General features: G+C 43.1%; 1 protein-coding gene across 2 annotated transcripts in view; it reads right to left on the bottom strand.

Moving 5' to 3' along the window:
• The window catches only part of LOC144497335 (cystathionine gamma-lyase-like), a 50878-nt gene extending 28116 nt beyond the window's left edge, over window positions 1-22762 (bottom strand). For both annotated transcript variants that reach the window (XM_078218450.1, XM_078218451.1), the window contains exons 1-4: window positions 22591-22762; window positions 16974-17055; window positions 12702-12797; window positions 1320-1429 (exon numbers count right to left, since the gene is read on the bottom strand). In XM_078218450.1, coding sequence (XP_078074576.1) covers window positions 1320-1429; window positions 12702-12797; window positions 16974-17055; window positions 22591-22758 — 456 coding nt within the window. In that variant the 5' untranslated portion in view covers window positions 22759-22762. The remainder of the gene's footprint in view (window positions 1-1319; window positions 1430-12701; window positions 12798-16973; window positions 17056-22590) is intronic.
• Window positions 22763-23159: the final 397 nt, after the last annotated feature.

Genomic DNA, 23159 nt, shown 5'->3' with positions numbered 1-23159 from the left:
CCCAGGAGCAGGTTCACGAGGAGGTCATCCCTCACTGGGAGTCTCTTTATACTTTTTAAAATTGAAAAAAATGACCAAAATGACCATCCCTGATGGGGCACGGTAACTAAAGCAAAATGTCAAAGAAAACATAACCACTTAAATTAAAACTGGGGTGATGATGCACTCCAGTAACCCCTGTTTATGAAAAACAAAAATCAATAAGTTAAACAAAAATGACAGAAGCGACAGCCCCGGGTGAAGAACTGCAGCCAAAATGTCAAAAGGAAACTTGACTAATTAAATAAAAATATCATTCCGGGGAGATGAGGCACCCCCACCCACACTGTTGCAAAAGGCCCGAAGTGTGCTGGTGGACACCACACGCTCTCACATGAAGGCCACCAAGCTGTGACTGTAGCTGCATTAGTGGCTGACAGTCAAGTCAGATGACCACCTTGACTGCCCGCTGCTTGGGCCGCTAATGGCCACCTTGGCCAGGCCCAGCAGCAGGCTTACGAAGAGATATTCCTCTCTCCTCATCTCCCACTGCACTGGAATGTTTCTTTATACCCTCTTGTGCACTGATAAAAATGAGCAACTAATTGCAAGCCTCGCCCCATGTTTATACCGAGTACATCAAATTAACAAAGAGGGGAACAAATTAAAAGATCAAATGAAATTATACTTTTGAACAAAATGAAAGTTAATAAATTAAACACAAACGAGAGGGGTTGACAGGCCCTGGTGATGAACTGTAACAGATCAAAAGGAAACTTAATAAATTAAAAAGTAATTGTGGGGGGGGGGGGGTGATGAATCACCCTACGATGCCCACCGGTCACACAAGGTGTGAAGCATGCTGGTGGACACCATGCGCTCCTCTTTCCAAGGCTGTGCAGCTGTGAACGTTGCCGCAGTGGAGGGGCACAGACAGTCGGGTTGGACAACAACCTTGACTGCTTGACCCAGAAATGGCCACCTTGGCCAGGCCCAGCAGCTGGCTTACGAGGTCCTCCTCTGCACCAGGATTTCTCTTTATTCATGCTCTCAGTTCTTAATGGCCAGCACCTATACATCTTTAACGTAATTAACCAACCACTAACAGATCAGTACCAACCTTTAAATATAGTGGGCTTCTATATTGTTGAGTAGATGCCAGTGTGGTAGCTGTAATTAAATTAACCCAAAATCCCTCCTGTGCCACAATTAATTGTTTTAAGAATTGCATACACTCTTATTTAAACTTTTGTGCATTTTCTTAAGTTGTATCAAATGAGATGATGATTTTTGCTGCAAGACTGGTGGAAGGGAGCTGAGCTTAACTAACACATTCTTACCTTTGTGTTTGATTTAATAGCTGCATCTAGACATTTCATTGATGAGCAGTCAATAAAAGAGATTTCCAAACCCATTTCAGATGCAATTTTACAGAAGTATCGGTTTGTGCCTGAAATACAGAATGTTTTCAATAATACAGTGCTTTGTACATACTAAAACATCTGAGCCTTCTTTTCATTGTGGCAATAAGGAAAGCAAGCTGCAGTTTCCAAACTACCTCAAGAAAGAAAAAACGCACAGCTACATTTTCCCTTTCCTTGGGTATCCTCTGCTCAAGTTTCAAGTGGTTACTTAGGATATTCAAGTCAGCTAGGCAACTGAAAACAACCTAGATCAATGCTATCTTAGATTTCCCTTCCTCTTTGCAACTTGGCGGATTTTAAAAAAATAAACGAAGCAGCACTTTTCTACACAGCTATTAGGAATGAAGGAGATGGGAGAATTTTGTCCATCCCTTATTCAATGTCACCAGTTAGAGACAAATCATGACACCTGAATTAATAGGTAATCTGTACTATCAAGTACAAACTCAAATGCTTGTTAAAACCAACACTCATTTACTCAATACAGCTGCAGGCAAGTTATGAATACAACTCAACCTAATACTTTTGAGATAAGGACAACACTGTAGAGATAAAAGCAAGCAGTGCTGGTGCCAGACAGAATATGGCTCAAATATGACGCAGGATAAAACAGCATACTGAGATTGCACATCATCTGGAGTTCAACCCAATGAACTGTCAGGGAAATATTTGGAGTTACTGTGGGAACTAAATAAATATTGGAAAAACCCAAAGCCACCTTAACAGGCCAAAATACTGATTCATCCACAACAATGTTAAACAGCCAGGTTAACAACGAAAGGTACTTATGAAGAGGTAAAGTTGGGTTAGATATAAAGCACTAACTGAAAAGACTAGGGTCAAGGGGGAGCTTTTTTGTGGAGGAGGGGTCGTGAAACAAAGGGGAACATTTCTTGTGCAGAGAAAATAGGATGACCAGTGAGCCGTATGGGAAGAAATTGTAATCAAAAAGACACACCAATCAAAGAACAGGTTATTAGAAAAGCAATCAAACATTTCACTGAAAGTATGTATTAAAGGGGAGTTTTAAAAATGAGGCAGAGTTTAGGGAGAATTCCATGGCGTGCATCAGAGGCAGCTGAAGGCACAACTGCCAATGATTGACAAACACAGGGGAGAAAGCACAAGAGAACAGTGCCAGAAGAACAAAAAGATCTGTATGCCGAAGAGAAAACAGAGTTGGGGACTGAAGGTGATACAAGCATGGATTTAAAGATAATTATGAGAATTTTAAAACTGAAGCACCACGGACCAGAAGCCAAGTACGTCAGCAAGGGCAGAGATGAGCAGGATTTGGAAAATATAGGAGTAGGAATGTTTTAGATGAACTGAAGATTAGAGAATGAAAGACAGGAATGGTCACATCTAATGGTGACAAAAGCAGGGAAGGAGGTGGAAATAAAGTCTTTGTGATGAAGCAGAAATTGTATTGGATATTCAAGTCAAGATCATATAGGGCTGAGAGATAATGAATTATATGGTTCAGCTCACAAGTAGTCAGCAAAGGAGATGAAATCAATCAGAAGAATGGAAAGTTTGCAACAGACCAAAGTCAACAAGGAAGGACAGGAAGAAAGGAAAAGGTGGGGGAGTTGCATTGTTGATTAAAGGGGATACTAATACAATATTGAGGAAAGATATTAGCATAGATGATGTGGAATCTGTACAGGTCAAGTTAAGAAACAGCAAGGGGCAAAAAACATTGGTGGGGGTGGTGGTATCCAGGCCAAACTGTAGTGGTAATGTTGGGGAAAGCATTAGACAGGAAATCAGAGATGCATGTGTTAAAGGAACATCTGTGATTATGGGTGAATTTAATCTGCATATCGATTGGGAGAGTCAGATTAGTCACAGTAAAATAGAGGAAGAATTTCTGGGGTGCATATGGGATGGTTTTCTGGAGCAATACATTGAGGAACCAACAAGGGAACAGGCCATCTTGGACAGGGTGTTGTGCAATGAGAAAGGATTAGTTGTGAGAGAACCCTTGGGGATGAGTGATCATAATATGGTGGAATTCTTTGTCAAGGTGGAAAGTGATATAGTTGATTCTGAATCTCAGTAAAGGTAACTATGATGATATGAGACAAATTGGCCATGATGGACTGGGAAACATTACTGAAAGGAAAGGCAGTGGACAGGTATTTAAAGAACGAATAGGTGAATTCCAGAAGTTATTTATTCCTGTTTGGCACAAGAGTGGTAAGGGAATTGTGGTCAAACCATGGCTTACAAGGGAAATTAGAGACAACATCAGATTCAAGGAAGAAGCGTACAAATTGGCAAGAAAAATCAATCGGCCGGAGGATTGGGAGCAGTTTAAAATTCAGTAAAGTAGGACAAAGGGATTGATTAAGAAGGGAAAAATTGAGTGTGAAAGCAAGCTAACACAGAACATAAAAACTGACTGTAAAAGTTTCTATAGGTACGCAAAGAGAAAAAGATTGACAAAAACGAATGTAGGTCCCTTACAGTCAGAAATGGGAGAATTGATAACAGGAAAACTGGCACTGGAGGGGGTGCAGAGGAGGCTCACTAGGCTGATTCCAGAGTTGAGAGGGATGACTAATGAGGAGACTGGGGCCATACTCTTTGGAATTCAGAAGAATGAGAGGAGATCTTATAGAAACATAAGATTATGAAGGGAATAGATAAGATAGAAGCAGGGAAGTCATTTCCACTGGCGGGTGAAACTAGAACTAGGGGGCATAGCCTCAAAATAAGGGGAAGCAGATTTAGGACTGAGTTGAGGAGGAACTTCTTCACACAAAGGGTTGTGAACCTGTGGAATTCCCTGCCCAGTGAAACAGTTGAGGCTACCTCATTGAATGTTTTTAAGGCAAAGATAGATAAATTTTTGAACAGTAAAGGAATTAAGGGTTATGGTGAGCGGGCGGGTAAGTGGAGCTGAGTCCACAAAAAGATTAGCCATGATCTTATTGAATGGCAGAGCAGGCTCGAGGGGCCAGATGGCCTCCTCCTGCTCCTAGTTCTTATGAAGAAACGGCCGAGGAATTAAATTTGTACTTTGCTTCAGTCTTCACAAAGGAAGACATGAATAATGTACCAGGAGTGCTGAGACAAACAAGTTTTAGTGAGGACTTGAAGGAAATCAGTATTAGTAGAGAAATGGTTTTGGGGAAATTGATAGGATTGAAAGTGGATAAGTCTCCAGGTCCTGATAATCTTCATGCCAGAGTACCTCAGGAGGTGGCTCTGGAAACAGTAGGTTGATTGGTGGTTATTTTCAAAAATTCTGTGGACTCTGCAATAGTTCCTACAGATTGGAGGGTAGCTAATAAACCTGCTATTCAAAAAGAGGGGTACAGAGAAAACCGGGAACTATAGACCAGTGAGCCTAACGTCGGACTTGGGAAGTTGTTAGAGTCTATTATCAAGAATTTCATAACTCAGCAGTTGAAATATGCTGAGTGGTATAATCAGACAAAGTCAGCATGGACTTACAGTGGTGAACCACTGTAGTTGTCTGTTTATGTGATAGTTTGTGTGATATGCCTCGACACGCCCCTGCTGCCTCAATCCGGGGCTCCGCCCTTCTCGGGGTATAAAGGTGGCTGTTCTCCGCCCCTTTTGCCTCAGTTCGGATTAGCCATCAGTTCGGGAATGTTCCAGTTCTTTGTTAATAAAAGCCTGTTATTTCGCAACAACGAGTCTTTGCGTAATCAATGGTGCATCAATTTTATTAACAAAGATTTTGGGATGGAGCAACTCCTGAAACCTGACAGATTGGACTTGGATCCGCAGGCTGTTGTGGCTCAAACTCTTTTGATCACTGGCTGCGCTGTTTTGAGACCTTCATCGCCTCCTCCTCCGCCGTCAATAACCGACATCGACAAACTACACGTGCTCCACGCCCGCATCAGCGCTCACGTCTTCGCGATGATCCGAGACGCGGAAACTTACCAGGAGGCAATCGATCTCCTCAAGAGCCAGTACAACCTGCAGCCGAACGAAGTCGACGCCAGACACCTGCTGGCCACTCGCAGACAGCAGCCCGGGGAATCGACTGAACAATTCCTGTGCGAACTGCGTGCACTCGGCAGAGCCTGCAACTGCAAGGCCGTTTCTGCCGCCCAAAACGCCGACGACCTGATCAGTGATGCCTCTGTCGCGGGCATCAGGTCGACCTATATCTGGCAGCACCTGCTGGAACAAGGTGGGCTGGACCTGAAGAAAACTGTGGAGTTTGCCGACTCACTGGAGGTATCGTTCCGGAACCTCGAGGCCTACACCCCCGACCACGGTGGTGCACCATGGACACCGCGACCGCAGCCATCTCTGTACCCGGGAGGGCCACAAACCTACCCCACGCCCCAACGCCGAACTGACCACTGCCTGGACACGCCCCTGCTGCCTCAATCCGGGGTTCCGCCCTTCTCGGGGTATAAAGGTGGCTGCTCTCCCCCCCTTTTGCCTCAGTTCGGATTAGCTATCGGTTCGGGAGTGCTCCAGTTCTTTGTTAATAAAAACCTATTATTTCGCAACAACAAGTCTTTGCGTAATCAATGGTGCATCACTTACAAAAAGGGAAATCATGCCTGATGAATCTACTGGAATTCTTTGAGGATGTAACTAGTTGACCAAGGAAAACCAGTGGATATGGTTTATTTCGACTTTCAGAAGGGTTTCGACAAGTTCTCACATAACAGACTACTATGGGATTGCAGGTAATGTTTTGAGATGGATGGAAAGCTGCTTGGCAGATAGGAAGCAAAGAGTTGGCATAAATGGGTGTTTTTCTGATTGGCTGTCAGTAATAAGTGGAGTTCCCCAACTGTTGACATTATATATTAATGATTTGGAAGAGGGAACTGAATGTATTATCTCAATTTGCAGATGGTACAAAGTTGAGTGGGAGTGTGAGCTGTGAGGAGGATGCAGAGATGCTTCAGCGTGATTTGGTAGGCTGAGTGTGTGGGCATCTGCATGGCAGATGCAGTATAATGTGGATAAATGTGAGGTTTTCCACTTTGGGAACAATAATAGGAAGACTGATTATTACTTGAATGGGTATAAATTGGGAGAGGTGGATACTCAGCAAGATCTTGGTGTCCTCGTGCATCAGTCGCTGAAAGTAAGTGTGCAGGTACAGCAGGCAGTAAAGAAGGCAAATGGTATAGAACATAGAACAGTACAGCACAGAACAGGCCCTTCGGCCCACGATGTTGTGCCGAGCTTTATCTGAAACCAAGATCAAGCTATCACACTCCCTATCATCCTGGTGTGCTCCATGTGCCTATCCAATAACCGCTTAAATGTTCCTAAAGTGTCTGACTCCACTATCACTGCAGGTAGTCCATTCCACACCCCAACCACTCTCTGCGTAAAGAACCTACCTCTGATATCCTTCCTGTATCTCCCACCACGAACCCTATAGTTATGCCCCCTTGTAATAGCTCCATCCACCCGAGGAAATAGTCTTTGAACGTTCACTCTATCTATCCCCTTCATCATTTTATAAACCTCTATTAAGTCTCCCCTCAGCCTCCTCCGCTCCAGAGAGAACAGCCCTAGCTCCCTCAACCTTTCCTCGTAAGACCTACCCTCCAAACCAGGCAGCATCCTGGTAAATCTCCTCTGCTCTCTTTCCAGCGCTTCCACATCCTTCTTATAGTGAGGTGACCAGAACTGCACACAATATTCCAAATGTGGTCTCACCAAGGTCCTGTACAGTTGCAGCATAACCCCACGGCTCTTAAACTCCAACCCCCTGTTAATAAAAGCTAACACACTATAGGCCTTCTTCACAGCTCTATCCACTTGACTGGCAACCTTTAGAGATCTGTGGATATGGACCCCAAGATCTCTCTGTTCCTCCACAGTCTTCAGAACCCTACCTTTGACCCTGTAATCCACATTTAAATTTGTCCTACCAAAATGAATCACCTCACATTTATCAGGATTAAACTCCATTTGCCATTTTTCAGCCCAGCTTTGCATCCTATCTATGTCTCTTTGCAGTCTATGTTGGCCTTCATAGCGAAAGGATTTGAATAGAGGGATAGGGGTGTTTTACTGCAGTTGTATGGGGCAGTGGTGAGGCCACACCTGGAATATTGTGTGCAGCTTTGGTGTCCTTATCTGAAGAAGGATGTCCTTGCTATAGAGGGAGCACAGCGAGGGTTTACCAGACTCATTCCTGAGAAGACAGTCTCTCCTCATATGACAAACCTATGTCACTTAGGATTATAGTCACTGGAGTTTAGAAGAGTGAGGGGGGAATCTCATAGAAACTTATAATATTCTAACAGAGTTAGACAGGGTAGATTCAGAAAGAATGTTCCCGAAGGCAGGGGGGAATCCAGAACTAGGGGTCATAGTTTAAGGATAAGGGGTAAATCAGGATATTGAATTCGATGATCAGCCATGATCAAAATGAATGACGGGGCAGGCTCGAAGGATTTACTCCTGCTTCTAGTTTCTATCAGTCACTGGGGTTCTAAGGCAAGTTTGGGGAAGAAAGCAGTGGAGGGAGTGCAGCAAAGCACAAGGTCTACATTTCCCTTGTGGAGTGTAACTCATCACCTGTTCCTCCAGAAATCCCCACCCCAAAAGAAATCCATACTGAGGGGCTGCTTCAGACTGGCAGAAAACTGCCAGCTGCTCTCCCACTCGGGTAAAAATTAAAATGGCAATTCAGACCAGAGTGTCATCAGGATACAATTTGTACCTTTCAGAAACAACCAAACCAGTTTCCAGCTAGTGTCTTTGTTGCCTTGGTTACAAAGATTAGTAAAGGGAGACCAAAGACAGTTTAACTGTCTGCAAACCAAGTCTCTAACAGATGAATATTTGGCATAAATTATAACCAAGGCAATGCAAACCAAAGCCCAAATCCTCTGGTCTCGGGATAGTCGGAGACAGCACATACTTACAGGATCCCTTGGAAGTCCCAATGCAAGGAGTCCACAGAATTTTCAACTTTGGCACAGTGGGTAGCACTGCTGTCTCAGTGCCAGGTACCCGGTTCAATTCCCGGCTTGGGTCACTGTCTGGGCAGAGTCTGCACGCTCTCCCCATGTCTGTATGGGTTTCTTCCAGGTGCTCGGATTTCCTCCCACAGTCCGAAAGACATGCTGGTTACGTGCAGTGGCCATGCTAAATTCTCCCCCGGCGTACCCGAACAGGTGCCAGAGTGTGGTGACAAAGGGATTTTCACAGTAACTTCACTGCAGTGTTAACGCAAGCCTACTTGTGACACTAATAAATAAACTTTACGGTGGGCAATAACCCAGGTTCCCAGGACCCTCTGCAAAGGTCTCCAACTCCTAGTCAAAGTCAGAGAGTTAAGAGGTGTTAAGGATTAGATCAGAAAGTATATTAAGTTAGCCTTGACCCCACCTTTTTGATTTCGACATTAGTGCGAGCATAAGATGTTTCACTCCAGGTATGATTCTGTTGACCACTTGGAAGCTTTTATTAAAACAAACTTTATTTCACAACACAGTTAAAATAACAAAAATTAGCATAACTTATCAATCCATAGAAACCATCGAAAATTATAGCTCAGAAACAGGCCTTTAGGCCCTTCTTGTCTGTGCCGAACCATTTTTTGCCTAGTCCCACTGACCTGCACTTGGACCATATCCCTCCACACCCCTCTCATCCATGAACCCGTCCAAGTTTTTCTTAAATGTTAAAAGTGACCCCGCATTTACCACTTTATCCGGCAGCTCATTCCACACTCCCACCACTCTCTGCGTGAAGAAGCCCCCCCTAATATTCCCTTTAAACTTTTCTCCTTTCACCCTTAACCCATCTCTCTGGTTTTTTTCTCCCCTAGCCTTAGTGGGAAAAGCCTGCTTGCATTCACTCTATCTTTACCCATCAAAATCTTATATACCTCTATCAAATCTCCCCTCGTTCTTCTACGCTCCATGGAATAAAGTCCCAACCCCTATTCAATCTCTCTCTGTAACTCAGCTTCTCAAGTCCCGGCAACATCCTTGTGAACCTTCTCTGCACTCTTTCAACCTTATTTACATCCTTCCTGTAACTAGGTGACCAAAACTGTACACAATACTTTAAATTCGGCCTCACCAATGCGTTATATAACCTTACCATAACACTCCAACTTTTATACTCGATTCTCCGATTTATAAAGGCCAATGTACCAAAGGCACTCTTTACAACCCTATCCACCTGTGATGTCACTTTTAGGGAATTCTGTACCTGTATTCCCAGATCTCTCTGTTCAACTGCACTCTTCGGAGTCCTACCATTTACCCTGTACGTTCTACTTTGGTTTGTCCTTCCAATGTGCAATATCTCACACTTGTCTGCGTTAAATTCCATTTGCCATTTTTCAGCCCATTTTTCTAGTTGGTCCAAATCCCTCTGCAAGCTTTGAAAGCCTTCCTCACTGTCCACTACACCTCCAATCTTTGTATCATCAGCAAATTTGCTGATCCAATTTACCACATTATCATCCAGATGATTGATATAGATGACAAACAACAATGGACCCAACACCGATCCCTGCGGCACACCACTAGTCACAGGCCTCCACTCAGAGAAGCAATCCTCCACAACCACTCTCTGGCTTCTTCCATTGAGCCAGTGTCTAATCCAATTTACTACCTCCCCATGTATACCCAGCGACTGAACCTTCCTAACTAACCTCCCATGAGGGACCTTGTCAAAGGCCTTGCTGAAATCCAGGTAGACAACATCCACCGCCTTCCCTTCATCCACTTTCCTGGTAACCTCCTCGAAAAACTCTAATAGATTGGTCAAACATGACCTACCACGCACAAAGCCATGCTGACTCTCCCTAATAAGTCCCTGTCTATCCAAATATTTGTAGATCCTATCCCTTATCACACCTTCCAATAACTTGCCCACCACTGACGTCAAACGTACTGGCCTATAATTTCCAGGATTTCTTTTGGAACCTTTTTTAAACAACGGAACAACGTGAGCCACCCTCCAATCATCCGGCACCTCCCCCGTGAATACTGACATTTTAAATATGTCCGCCAGGGCCCCTGCAAGCTCAACACTAGCTTCCCTCAAGGTCCGTGGGAATATCCTGTCCGGTCCCGGGGATTTATCCACTCTGATTTGCCTCAAGACAGCAAACACCTCCTCCCCTTTAATCTGTAAAGGTTCCATGACCTCCCTACCTGTTTGCCCTATTTCCGTAGACTCCATGCCCGTTTCCTCAGTAAATACAGATGCAAAAAAACCATTTCGTATCACCCCCATCTCTTTTGGTTCCATACACAGTCTACCACTCTGGTCTTCAAGAGGACCAATTTTATCCCTCACTATCCTTTTGCTCCTAACATACCTATAGAAGCTCTTTGGATTTTCCTTCACTCTGTCTGCCAAAGCAACCTCATGTCTTCTCTTAGCCCTCCTGATTTCCCTCTTAAGTAGCTTCATGCGCTTTTTATACTCCTTGAGCATCTGATCTGTTCCTTGCTGCCTGTACATTTCATACAACTCTCTCTTCCTCTTAATCAGTGTTACAATCTCCCTCGAGAACCAAGGTTCCTTATTCCTATTTACTTTGCCTTTAATCCAGACAGGAACATACAAACTCTGCACTCTCAAAATTTCTCCTTTGAAGGCCTCCCACTTTCCATTTACATCCTTACCAGAGAACAGCCTGTGCCAATCCACACTTCCCAGATCCCTTCTCATTTCATCAAATTTGGCCTTTTTCCAGTTCAGAACTTCAACCCGAGGACCAGATCTATCCTTATCCATGATCAGGTTGAAACTAATGGCATTATGATCACTGGATCCAAAGTGTTCCCTCACACCCACATCCATCACCTGCCCTAACTCATTTCCCAATAGGAGATCCAATATTGCATCCTCTCTAGTTGGCACCTCTATATACTGATGTAGAAAATTCTCCTGAACACATTTTACAAACTCTACCCCGTCTAAACCTTTAACAGGATGCGAGTCCCAATCTATATGTGGAAAATTAAAATCCCCTACTATCACAACTTTGTGTTTCTTGCAGTTGTCGGCTATCTCTCTGCTGATTTACTCCTCCAATTCTCGCTGACTATTGGGTGGTCTATAATACAACCCCATTCATGTGGTCATACCTTTCCTGTTTCTCAGCTCCACCCATAGGGTCTCTGTAGACAAGCTCCCTAATCTATCCTGCCTGAGTACCGCTGTAACATTTTCCCTGACCAACAATGCCACCCCCCACCATTTATCCCTCTGCTTCTATCCCGCCTGAAACATTGGAACCCTGGAACATTGAGCTGCCAGTCCTGCCCCACCTGTAGCCAAGTTTCACTCATAGCTATAATGTCATATTTCCATGTGTCTATCCATGCCTTCAGCTCATCTGCCTTCCCCACAATACTCCTGCCTGAGTACCGCTTACACATGACAAGCTATAATTCTTTATAGTTTGAATTTAAGCAATATCTCCACTGACATACATCCTTCTTCAGAACCAGTTAGTATAAAAACATTTAGCTCATGTGGAAGCTAGGTTTCCAGCCTTTTTAACACTTCTGGTCAGAGATCCAGAAAGACACCCGTCTTCTAACTCCCACACAGCAGTCTCCAGAGAAAGAGCCAACTTCAAACAGCTAGCAAATCCCAAGAGAGAAAGAGAGCTGTTTCTTTTCTCTACAGCTTCCAGGCAGCAACTGAGTTTGTTTTCTCTCTGTGAGCCTAGCCCTGCCCAGTCATATGTCTTTTCTGTCAATCAACCCAATCAAGCCCCACTCTGAAAAAACCCACTCTGAAAAAACCCAGCTTAGATTAAAACAAATTTTCCAGCAATTAAGATCAATTATGCTTCCACAGCATCAACATGCAGGCTACCGGTTATAGACAAAGCAGCATCGATACATCAAAGTGACTGCTAAAATAAACATGACAAATACATTTCTTAAAGGCAAAGTATTGTCATAGAGGGTTCTTACTTACTAACCTGGACAATCACCAAGGAAATGTTAGAGAAAAACCACATCCAACTCCTGGGTAACTATATAAACCTCACACCCTACCAACTCACTCTCAACACCCTACCCATTTACTTCATTCACCAACACACTGCAAAGTTATTTCAATATCCTGAAGCTTTTCAGTGTGTTAGCGAATGGAGATTTACCAAAATATGGCTGCTCGTGCTGTGAAGGAAAGGTGTGGTTTGGCTTCCCCAACTATCCTGCACTAAGAATACATTCTCCAGGCATGCTCAGCATTTCTGAAAAAGTCAGAGCTAGAAATGCAGTGCTCCACTTTGCTAGGAAAAAAAATGATAGCCATTCCTTAAAAGATTCAATCCCATACCTCCAAATACATCATTCATGCAAATGATGCTATCACCAGCCTTCAATAGGTGTGCAATTGTCATCGTAGTTGCCAAACCAGATGCAAATGCTAAACCTGCAAAGAAAAAAAAAGAAAAAATTATCAAATGAAATGTAATGCAAGAGAAGGACATTTTAATATTTATACATTGGATATAGCACAGAAATATAGCAACAGAATCTTGATCAATTGGGCCACTGGGCTGACGAATGGTAAATGGAGTTTAATTTAGATAAATGTGAGGTGATGCATTTTGGTAGATTGAACCAGGGCAGGACTTACTCAGTTAAATGGTAGGGCGTTGGGGAGAGTTACAGAACAAAGACATCTAGGGGTATATATGTTCATAGCTCCTTGAAAGTGGAGTCACAGGTAGACAGAGTGGTGAAGATGGCATTCGGCATGCTTGGTTTCATCGGTCAGAACATTGAATACAGAAGTTGGAATGTCTTGTTGAAGTTGTACAAGACATTGGTAAGGCCACACTTGGAATATTGTGTGCAATTCTGGTCACCCTATTATAGAAAGGATATTATTAAACTAGAAAGAGTGCAGAAAAGATTTACCGGGATGCTACCAGGACCTGATGGATTGAGTTACAAGGAGAGTCTGGATAGACTGGAACTTTTTTCTCTGGAGTGTAGGAGGCTGAGGGATGATCTTATAGAGGTCTATAAAATAATGAGGGGCACAGATCAGCTGGATAGTCAATATCTATTCCCAAAGGTAGGGGGAGTCTAAAACTAGAGGGCATAGGTTTAAGGCGAGAGGGGAGATACACAAAAGTGTCCAGAGGGGCAATTTGTTTTTTACACAGAGAGTGGTGAGTGTCTGGAACAAGCTGCCAGAGGTAGTAGTACAGGTGGGTACAATTTTGTCTTTTATAAAGCATTTAGATAGTTACATGGGTACGATGGGTATAGAGGGATATGGGCCAAATGTGGGCAATTGGGATTAGTTTAGGGGTTTTTTTAAAAACAAGGGCGGCATGGACAAGTTGGGCCAAAGGGACCGTTTCCATGCTGTAAACCTCTTTGACTCTAAATAGACCATTTGACCCAACCAGTCCACACATGCATATATGCTCATGTCAAAGTTCCTGTGATCTTTCTTCATCTAAATCTATCAGCGTAACTATCTATTCCTTTCTCCTTTATACACTGATCGAGCTTTGGCCAATCCACCTAACCTGCACATCTCCGGACTGTGAGAGGAAACCGGTGCACCCGGAGGAAACCCACGCAGACACGGGGAGAACGTGCAAACTCCACACACAAAATCACCCAAAGCCAGAATTGAACTTGGGTCCCTGGTGCTGAGGCAGCAGTGCTAACCACTGTGCCACCCAATATACTTTAATATTTCGATGGCCTCTCGTAATGCTCTTCCACATCAGAAAATATTCTCGCTCCGTCCACTATCAAAACCTTGCATAATTTTAAAGACCACGACAGGTCACCACTCAAACCTTGTTTTTTTCAAGAGAAGAGACCAGCGGGTCGATCCTTTCCTGTTACACAAAACTATGCATTTCTGATTTCATTTTTGTAAATTTTCTCTGCACATTGTCTAGTGCCTCTATATCCTTTTTTTCTAATATCAGAACTCCTCACATTATTCTAAGTATGGTCTAACCAGGGTTCATTATAGGTTTCGCGTAACTTCCCTACTTTGCAATTCTATCTTCTAGAGATGAAGTATCTTTTTTTGTGGTTATTGCTAATCCGTGGCACAACTTTAGTGCTCAAGTGCATTTGTACTCCAAAATCCCTGGGTTTCTCTCTCCTAACGAGATTTGCACTTTCCAAATAATAAGTGACCTCCTTATTCTTACAACCAAAATGCTCTCAGATCAGTCTGGAATATACATCATTTACCCCTTCTGCAAGTCTATTAATGTAATTTGTGGCAGTCCTTCTCAGTATTGACTGTCTCTCCCACCACTTCATGCCACCCACCCCAACCACTTCATGCCAAATCTGGTGGCACACAAAAAATCGCAATCATAAATTATGAGCAACAGTGGTGCCAGCACTGACCCTCTGGGACACCTTTTTCTCCACCTTCTGCAGTATCAATCCAGTAGTAATCTACAGGTAAAATAATACTTTGCAGCCATGGCTGTTCCTTCAATTTGGGGAAAAAAGTGAATTGTTACTTTAAATGAATCTCTCAAAGATACAGAATTTACTTTTGAAGGGTGGCACGGTAGCACAGCGATTAGCACTGCTGTTTCACAGCAGCAGCGACCAGAGTTTGACTCCAGCTTGGGTGACTTTGTGTGCAGTTTGCACATTATCCCCGTGTCTACATGGCTTTCGTTTGAGTGCTCTGGTTCCCCCTGACAGTCCAAAGATGCACCCCGCACACACACACACACTCTTCCACCTTCTTCCATCGAGAAAGATACAGAAGTCAGAGATCATGTACCAACCGACTCAAGAACAGCTTCTTCCCTGCTGCCATCAGATCTTTGAATTGACCCACCTTATATTAAAACTGATCTTTCTCTACACCCCAGCTATAACACTATATTCTGCACCCTCTCCTTTCCTTCTCCCCTATGTACTCTATCAATGGTATGCTTTGTCTGCGTAGTGCATAAACAATATTTTTCACTGTACACCAATACATGTGACAATAAATCAAATCAAAAGATATGTAGGTTAGGTGGATTAGCTATGCTAAATGCATAGGTAGGCCTGGGTAAGATGTTCTTTAGAGAGTTGGTGCAGACTTGATGGGCCAAATAGAATCCCTGCAGTGAAGGAGGCTATGAAATATTCATGTTTTGCAAATCTTAGTTAGCTAAAGGGAGAGAACCCCTACAGCTCTTTAGAAAGGTGATTATTTTGCCCACTCTAAATTAGTTAGAGAGCATGAATACAAATCTGACATTTGATTAAAGTCTACTGAAAACCTTAAATGGTCTCCCACATTGATAATCTAGTACAATAGTTTCAGGACCATACATGATCCATCAGCATTATTTAGCAACCAAAGTATTGAGTTACAGCAGCAAAAAGCTACAAAAAGAATCAAATGGTATGCAATCAAGTGTCGCATTATGAAGATATTTGGACATTCTATGCAATTACTCATTCAAACTCCACTCTTATCAAATCAGTTAAGTTCACCTCAGATACTGAATTTATGAAATAAGAGCACAGATCGACCACACAGCCCCTTGAGCCTGCTCCATGGTTCAATAAGATAATGCCCGAATTTTAACTCTATTCCGCTTTCCTGCCTACTGATTCCCCAAGTATCCAAACAAAACAACCATCGATCACAGTCTTCTAGATTCTCAAAGGCTGAGCATTCACAGTCCTTCTGGATACAGATTTCAAAAAATTTCCAACTTTGAATGAAGAAGTTTCGCAGTCATAAATGACCAATCCCTTATCTGGAGATATTGATATCTGGTAATCAGGTGAAACCACCTCTCAGTATCTATCTTTACCAGCCAGAAGAGGTGATGGCCTACTGGTATTATCATTTGACTATTAATCCAGAAACTCAGCTTATGCCCTGCCAGAGCAGATGGTGGAATTTGAACTCAAAAGAAAATCTGGAATTAAGAATCTAGTGATGACCATGAAACCATTGTCGGAAAAACCCACTAGTGCCCTCTAGGGAAGGAAATCTGCCAGCCTCACCTGGTCTGGTCTACATGTAACTTCAAACCCATAGCAATGTGGTTGACTCTCAACTATCCTCAGGCAACTAGGGATGGGCAATAAATGCTGGCAAGCCAACGATGCCCATGTCCCACCAATGAATAAAAAAAGAATTAAACCACTGAATAACCTGTAAAATGATCCTTTAAAGAGCACTGATAGGGTAGTGGCCTTCATGTGGTTAAACGGGTGTTCAACTCTATGAGGTTAAAAGATGGAGTGTGGAACACCAAACTGGCAGCACTAGTGGTAATGTCATGATCTTCCTGGTCTGCGTCCTTCCAGTTGACATTAAGTGCATATCCCAATTCCCAAGATAACATCTGGTGCCCTGCATGTCGGAATTCTGCATGCTCATTATCAATGCAATTTTAAAACTCGGAAAGAGGGATTTCACCATTCAAAAATAAAAATGGGTACTACCTTGCCCAATTTCACCCACACCTCAAATTTCTACTTCAAAAACTGGTATATGTAACTGTTTTGAGACAAAATAGTCCCCTCTTATCAATAAACCTCCCCACCACCCTGACAAAACACATGTCTAAAAACGCCAGGTACTGTAACATACTGTATTTTGCTCCATCAACTGCTGCAACAGCTTTCTCCAAACAATTCCGTGTAGGATTTCCACTGCGGCTGTATTCAAAGCCCTGTAGAAAAACCCAGAAACAGACACTTTAGCAGTACAATAGATACACAAAAAAGCCTTTGCAGATGAAATAACATAATCATCTGGCATGTGCAGTTAAAAAGGAACAAAAACATTACAAGTTTCTCAATCGGTTACAATTTCAGTCTCATGCAGCATACACCAGCACTGTTAACTACTATCCCTAGACAGCTGGAGACCCCTTCCCCCTTCGCCCCCCCCCCCCCCCCCCCCCCCCCCCCCCCGCCCCCCCGGCGAAGCAATTTCTTTCTCACTTCCACTTGCATCAACCAACTCTGGATGTGAAAGGTGACTTACCATAAGCTGTCCATGCCACCTTAGGAGGGGGTAGAAATATTAACACCTGCAGAACCTACTTCCCAATTCCCCCAGAAGAAAATGTTTTGCTTCTGGAGTTGTAATTTCTAGTTTGCTGCATATTAGCATTTTGCCTGTGACACTCTACTGTGTATGCAATGATAGTTCGGGCACATCCACGGAGCTCAACATTTGACACTCGTATATATAAAGATGTTATCTGTCAAAATGGTTGCTGTCAATTACCGTCAAAAGATGTATCAACATAACAGTATCAATCAAAATTGTTTTACAGATTGACAGGTCTTAAAACACAAAATCACAATTCCCCTCAATATGATCATTCAGCCATGCACTATCACAGAGCAGCAATCCCAACTGTGTCATCCTCAAAACTATCTGACCAAATTTGCTTTGCAGTGTTAATTTCTCCTCTTCATCTCAATTCGTCCTCCCTACAAAAAAGTCAATAATCACCACCTTACTCTCTGGGATATTTGCTCTAACAAAGCTCCTGTGGTCATGAGATAGATGAAAAATTGAGCACCTTCTCTCCTCACCAAAACCATCTGACTACACATTCCATTATTAGGATGGTCTTAGAAGGGAACAATAACCTACAATTCCTCATCAAGCCTTCTCTCTCTTCCCCCTATCAGGTGTCATCCACTTTGAATGGTAGGATTCACCACGTGCAAAATACCCTCCAAAACTCCAAATTAGAAGCTATTTGTGCAGCTGAAAATACCCACCAAATCCCACTCCATTTTTCATACAACCCTCACTCATGCCAATCTGCAGTTTTCCCTTCCATCTTACACTGCCCTTCTTCCAAGCTTAATTGATCACACAGTTCCAGATAACTCAGAGACTGCTCTCAGCTGCAATCATCATTCCCATCTCAAAAAGAAAGTTACTTCGGAGCCATCTCCAGCTACTGCCCTCAAGTAACTAACTTGCAAAGGTTTGAATGTGTTGCTGTCTCCATGCCTGTATAAATCTCAAAATTCATGTTAGAATCCCTTTAGCATACATACTCAAACCCAAAACTGCCCTCGCCAAAATCATACATGAAAACCTTGTGAGCTTCTTACCTTCCTCAACTTTTGCAGCATTTGGTATGGTCCATTGTCTCTTCCAATCAGGCTCCAAGGGACTGCCTTCACATCGTTGCTTTCCATTTTTCCCAATGCAACAACCACATCTCCAGAAATAGCTTCTCTCGTCTCATATCTTTGCGCATCTCCAGGGACTCATGGTTCTATCCATCTACATGCTATTCCCAGTGACACAGCCAGCAAGCATCAGGCAGGCATCAAGTTAGCTTCCCCAGGAAAGTTCTCAAGCTCCATCCTTCTACCAACTCCCTCAAACACAGAGAGGCAGTCTTTGACTCATTCCTCCAACTGAATAGGAAAACTAAAGTCATCATTTTCAACCCCACATCCATAAATGTTACACCGGTTTTGTGACTACAACATCTGGCTAGTGCTTTAAAGCACCAATGATTTTAATTATCATCTAAAGTACAAAGATCTCCAAGTGCTACACTTGTTTTCACAGATCAGGCTCACTGTATAAGTAAATATTAACAAATTTGACACTAAAGAAACATGAATTGTATAGGGTCTAATGCAATAAACAGGTAGAATTTTTAAAAATTATCCTTTGAAATCCAGTCCATTACACTCAGAGGAAGTCCAACTGCACTGCTGTCAATGGTTTGGTAGTTATACACTGCCCAAGCTACCAAATCATTGACAGCAGTGCAGGTGGGCTTCCAGTAAGGCAGAATTTTACAGGCCCTTGGCAACAGGTTGGTAGGCAGGTGCGTATAAAATTCCCTAGTGGCTTTCCAACCATCTTTAATGTTACAAGTGAAAAACTGGAGGGGTCTGGACAACCCACTCCCATCCTCATTCCAAGCCTTTTATTCATTCGTGGGACATTGGCATCACTGGCTGGCCGCATTTATTGTCCATCATTAGTTGCCCTTCAGACGATGGTGATGAGCTGCCATCTTGAACCACTGCAGTCCATCAGGTGTAGGTACATCCACAGTGCTGTTCGGTAGGGAATGCAAAGATTTTGACCCAGCGACAGTGAAGGAATGACAATACATTGCCAAGTCAGGATGATGAGTGACTTGGATGGTGAGTGACTTGGAGGGCAACCTCCAGAGGGAACATTGCTATCACAGCCAAAATAACTCTTCCCCCCCTCCCAAAAACAAAATGCTGCATAGTTAGAAAATAACTGTAAATAAAATGTCCAATTATTGATGTATGCAAGCATACTTGTTCAGCAAATCATCTAATGATGTTAAAAAGCTAATTTTAAGGCACTTTCACAGCCTTCTGGACTTTAATATTAGAGTTCAACAATTTCAAACATTGAACTCTGTTGCCCATTTGGAGTTTTTTTTATTTTGCCAGTGTGAATCTTGGATGGAGCTATCATTATTCCACCATTTGCACTCAAACTAGACATATGCTGTTTCCTTACTACCATTAGCACTTCCTATGCCTTTAGATTCAAGGCCTTTGTCATTTGCTGGAAGTCTTAAAGTGCATCAAGGTAGATAAATCCCCGGGACCTGATGAAGTATATCTCAGGACATTGTGGGAGGCTAGGGAGGAAATTGCAGGTCCCCCAGCAGTGATATTTGAATCATCGATAGTCAAGGGTGAGGTCCCTGAAGATTGGAGAGAGGCAAATGTTGTGCCTTTGTTTAAAAAAGACTGCAGAGAAAAGCCTGGGAACTACAGACCAGTGAGCCTCACATCTGTGGTGGGTAAGTTGTTGGAAGGTATTTTGAGAGACAGGATCTACAGGCATTTAGAGATGCAAGGACTGATTAGGGACAGACAGCATAGCTTTGTGAGTAGAAAATCATGTCTCACAAATTTGATTGAGTATTTTGAATGGGTAACCAAGAAGGTAGATGAGAGCAGTGCAGTTGATGTTGTCTACATGGACTTCAGCAAGGCCTTTGACATGGTACCGCATGGTAGGTTGTTGCATAGGGTTAAATCTCACGGGATCCAGGGTGAGGTATCTAAATGGATACAAAATTTGCTTCTTGACAGAAGCCAGGGAGCGGTTGTAGAGGGTTGTTTTTCAAACTGGAGGCCTGTGACCAGCGGGGTGTGCCTCAGAGATCAGTGCTGGGTCCGCTGTTATTTGTCATTTATATTAATGATTTGGATGAGAATATAGGAGGCTTGGTTAGTAAGTTTGCAGATGACACCAAGATTGGTGGCATAGTGGACAGTGAAGAAAGTTATCTCCAATTGCAACGGGATCTTGATCAATTGGACCAGTGGGCTGACGAATGACAGATGGAGTTTAATTTAGACAAATGCGAGGTGATGCATTTTGGTAGATTGAATCAGGACAGGACTTACTCAGTTAATGGTAGGGCATTGGGGAGAGTTACAGAACAAAGGGATCGAGGGGTACATGTTCATAGCTCCTTGAAAGTGAAGTCATAGGTGGACAGAGTGGTGAAGAAGGCATTCGGCATGCTTGGTTTCATCGGTCAGAACATTGTATACAGGAGTTGGGATGTCTTGTTGAAGCTGTACAAGACATTGGTAAGGCCACACTTGGAATATTGTATACAGTTCTGGTCACCCTATTATAGAAAGGATATTATTAAACTAGAAAGAGTGCAGAAAAGATTTACTAGGATGCTACCGGGACTTGATGGATTGAGTTATAAGGGGAGGCTGGATAGACTGGGACTTTTTTCTCTGGAGCGTAGAAGGCTGAGGGATGATCTTATAGAGGTCCATAAAATAATGAGGGGCATAGTTCAGCTCGATAGTCAATATCTATTCCCAAAGGTAAGGGAGTCTAAAACTAGAGGGCATAGGTTTAAATGAGAGGTGAGAAATACAAGAGTGTCCAGAGGGGCAATTTTTTCACAGAGGGTCTGGGACAAGCTGCCAGAGGTAGGAGTAGAGGCGGGTACAATTTTGTCTTTTAAAAAGCATTTGGACAGTTACATGGGTAAGATGGGTATAGAGGGATATGGGCTAAATGCAGGCAATTGGGATTAGCTTAGGGGTTTCATAAAAAAGGGCAGTATGGACAAGTTGGACCGAATGGCCTGTTTCCATGCTGTCAACCTCTATGATTCTACTTAATCCCTCCTCTGCCCCCAATCTATCCAAGACCTTCTCTATTAGAATCATACAATCTTACAGTGCAGGAGGCCGTTTGGCCCAACAAGTCTGCACCAATCACAATCCCACCCAGGCCCTATCCCCATAACCCTAGCTAGTCCCCCTGACACAGAGGGGAAATTTAGCATGGCCAAACCACCTAACCCGCACATCTTTGGACTGAGAGGGGAAACTGGAGGAAGCACAAACTCCACACTGTGACCCAAGCCAGGAATCAAACCCAAGTTCCTGGCACTGTGAGGCAGCAGTGCTAACCACTGTGCCACCCCTTCCAATTGCCTTCATTTCTGACTCAAAAACTTGTTTCCCTTTTCATAGATGCTGCCAGACCTACTAAGCATTTCCTGTAACTCTTGTGATTTATTTCACATAACAAAATATTGTGGCCGTTGGATTTGATATGAAAGAATAAAGCAAGTTTGTGCTCAAAATATAACAAGCAATCCACACCAAAATTAGGGTTGCCAATTGTGATTAAATGTATTCCTAGCTATTTCGTCACATGCCCCAGCCTTCGTGAGACAGCACATCCATCCTGTGGCTACTTCAACTGGATTGTTCAATTCCTTCAATTGGAAAGCAAAACGACTCAATGATGCTTGACTGTCTGTCAAACAGCCTTTTTCCACCTCTATCTTATATTTTTTAATATCTGGAAAATAAAGATGTTCAAAGAAATATTTTAAAGTTCTATTTTTAAAACACCCAGATGATTTTTCTCCAGGATTGCCCACAGTACTGTCCTGGAGACTGACCTTTAATTCCTGGAAACTCCAGGCCAATCCTGGAGGGTTGGCAACCCTATCCGAAATACTAAATATTAGATTTTAAAAGCACGTTCAATTTCTTTTGCCGGTAAATGTAAACGATACACAAGACAAATGATTAGTGTATTAATAATGCCCCCTTCCATCCCTCGCCCCACCAAGCCGTTTTGCTGTCATCAAAGGCGCGGACCAGCCTTTTGCTTCTTTGCACTAGTCGAGTAATACCAGAAACCTAAAGCTTTCGGGTCACTAAATACTTACGGCATGTTGTCCCGGAGCACTTTGTTTAAACGTGGTAGACAGAGATATTGGTGGCACTACTGCCATAGACTTCCACTGTTCGGGATCCTGTCCCGCATGAAGTGCCTGGGTGGAAAAATGCTCAAAAGGAGGCTGAAATCCGCTTGATAGCTTGTCTCCAACAGGCATTGCTGCTTTTTTTCAGGTACAATAAGCTTGACTGGAAATAAACATGCAACCAATTCCCACCACACCGCGCTCAAAAGACGCTGAACAAGAGTCTTCTTTCCCCCACCCCCAGCAGACTCAGTTAATATACAGCCGCTCTTAACCTTTTCAATGCCGCGAACTACCGCAAATTTTCCACCTTTCTTATTGGCCAAATGGAACAACACGCAGTCATCAGTACGAAAAAAAACTCACAAAAGTCTCAACTTTTAAAACAGACAATAAACACCAAAATTAGACAAAAGAAAAGAAGCTTAATGAATCAAGTCATAATGGCCCAGATTTGAAGATAGCGGGTAATAGGAGGCACCTCTGTTCATCAAACATACATTTACCCCCAGAGTTTCTACGGGTGTTTTGAG

Source organism: Mustelus asterias, chromosome 8 (genome assembly GCF_964213995.1).
Source record: "Mustelus asterias chromosome 8, sMusAst1.hap1.1, whole genome shotgun sequence".
NCBI lineage: Eukaryota > Metazoa > Chordata > Chondrichthyes > Carcharhiniformes > Triakidae > Mustelus > Mustelus asterias.
Note: the sequence above shows the minus strand (reverse complement) of the source record. Positions and strands in the feature narration are given on the sequence as shown.